This window comes from Xenopus tropicalis, chromosome 7, assembly GCF_000004195.4.
Source record: "Xenopus tropicalis strain Nigerian chromosome 7, UCB_Xtro_10.0, whole genome shotgun sequence".
NCBI lineage: Eukaryota > Metazoa > Chordata > Amphibia > Anura > Pipidae > Xenopus > Xenopus tropicalis.
The window spans coordinates 11757829-11759584 of NC_030683.2; the positions used below are offsets into that span (position 1 = coordinate 11757829).

The 1756-nt window shown below is 36.2% G+C and overlaps 1 protein-coding gene across 1 annotated transcript; it reads right to left on the reverse strand.

Annotated features, from left to right (window-relative positions):
* Nucleotides 1-485: 485 nt before the first annotated feature.
* LOC108648065 (olfactory receptor 8H1-like) lies at nucleotides 486-1472 on the reverse strand. The gene has a single exon (XM_018095600.2). The coding sequence runs from the start codon at nucleotides 1470-1472 to the stop codon at nucleotides 486-488; it is 987 nt and encodes a 328-aa protein (XP_017951089.2).
* Between the last annotated feature and the right edge of the window lie 284 nt (nucleotides 1473-1756).

The following is a 1756-nucleotide window of genomic DNA, read 5'->3' on the forward strand; positions in this document are numbered from 1 at the left end:
TCATGCTAGTGATGCCACTATAAAAATCTATATTTTAAACTCATACTTTACATGTGGCCATTTATTCACATGAACTTGTGGATTCTATTTGGAGAATTTTTATGTAGAGCATTTATTTTACTCTTCAAGAAAGGTTCTTAAATCATTGTTTTGCTACTTCTCCCCCCCCAATGTTTACTTGTGAATCTTTGGGTTTTTCAGCAATGCAAACTGTATATATAGGTCTGTATAACCAACTTGTCCCAGTCACTTTATGACTAGCCCTCTTTTATAGTTAGATTTTACGTTATTTTCCTGAACATACCTCCAGCTAGATTCTGAGACTGCTTCCTGTTCCTCCTTTATTAGTCTGTAAAATTTTCTTTCCTTTTTCAAGTGAAAGAAGTCTGTAACATTCAGCAACTGAAACCTCCAATTCCTTAGATCAGTGATTCCTAAACTATCCTGCTTATAGCTTAGTGTTAGCATTTTGTATTGACTAATACTCATTTAAAATAAAAGAAACATTTCTGCCTCAATTTATTTAGGGAAGATTGAAATTCTCTATTTTTCAGTGTGTAAATAAAAGGATTTAGCACAGGGCCCAGGGCAATGTACAGCAGTGAGAAATACTTGTCCCTTTTTAGGGAATAACTTGTGGTGGGTCTCATATACAGGCAAAATATTGTCCCATAAAGGGTTATCACACAGGCCAGGTGAGAAGCACAGGTAGAAAAGGCTTTTTGTCTCCCCTCTGAGGATTGTATTTTCAGGATAGCAGAGATGATAAATATGTAGGAGGCCAGAGTAAGGAGGAAGGAACTGAAAAAAAGCAATGTTCCATTAATGTAAATTAAAAGTTCCACAATAAAAGTGCTGCTGCAGGAAAGTTTTAGCAATGGTGAGATATCACAGAAAAAATGGTTAATAAGATGGGAAGCACAATATGATAGTTTAGATATAAGAACAACATGGCTAATAGGGTCAACAAACCCAACAGTGAATGCTGCAGTTATAAGCCCAGCACAGTGTTTCCTGCTCATTCGGGCAATGTAATGAAGGGGATCACAGATGGCAACATAACGATCATATGCCATGGCCGTCAGGAGAAAGTATTCACTGGAAGCCAAAGACACAAACACATACAATTGAGTCATACACCCCAAGAATGAAATGTTATTTTGTTGTGTGAGAAGAATATGTAGCAAATTAGGTAAAATATTTGAGGTGAAAGAAATGTCTATGAGTGAAAGGTTCTGCAAGAATATGTACATGGGGGTGTGTAAGTGAGGATTGCATGAAATGACTAAGAATATGATGAGATTTCCCAGCAGAATGATGAGATAGATTACAAGGAATAGCACAAAAAGAGAGATATGAAGCTCAGGAGTATCAGAGAACCCTTGGATGATGAATCCTGAAACATTTTCTCGACTTCTTGACACCATTGTTTCAAGTAATCCTTCCTGTGTATGAAAGCAGGAAATAGACATATATTAAATAAGGACAGATGGAGTTGCACCCATTTCATCTTGAGCAGAGTTAACTCACATTTGTGCTTATGTGCTGTTTGACATTGGCGTTTTAATGTTTCTGACCTTACTTAATGCATACTACGGGCATTGGCTAAGAAGCTCCTGCTCCTACTTCTACATTAATATTTTAAAGGCAGAAGTATTATATCATCTAACATGCTGTAAACCTCCCCATCTAGGGATATTTTTTTTAGTTATGTTTAATATTACAGAATTTTCCAATGCATTGTGATAAGTTTTTT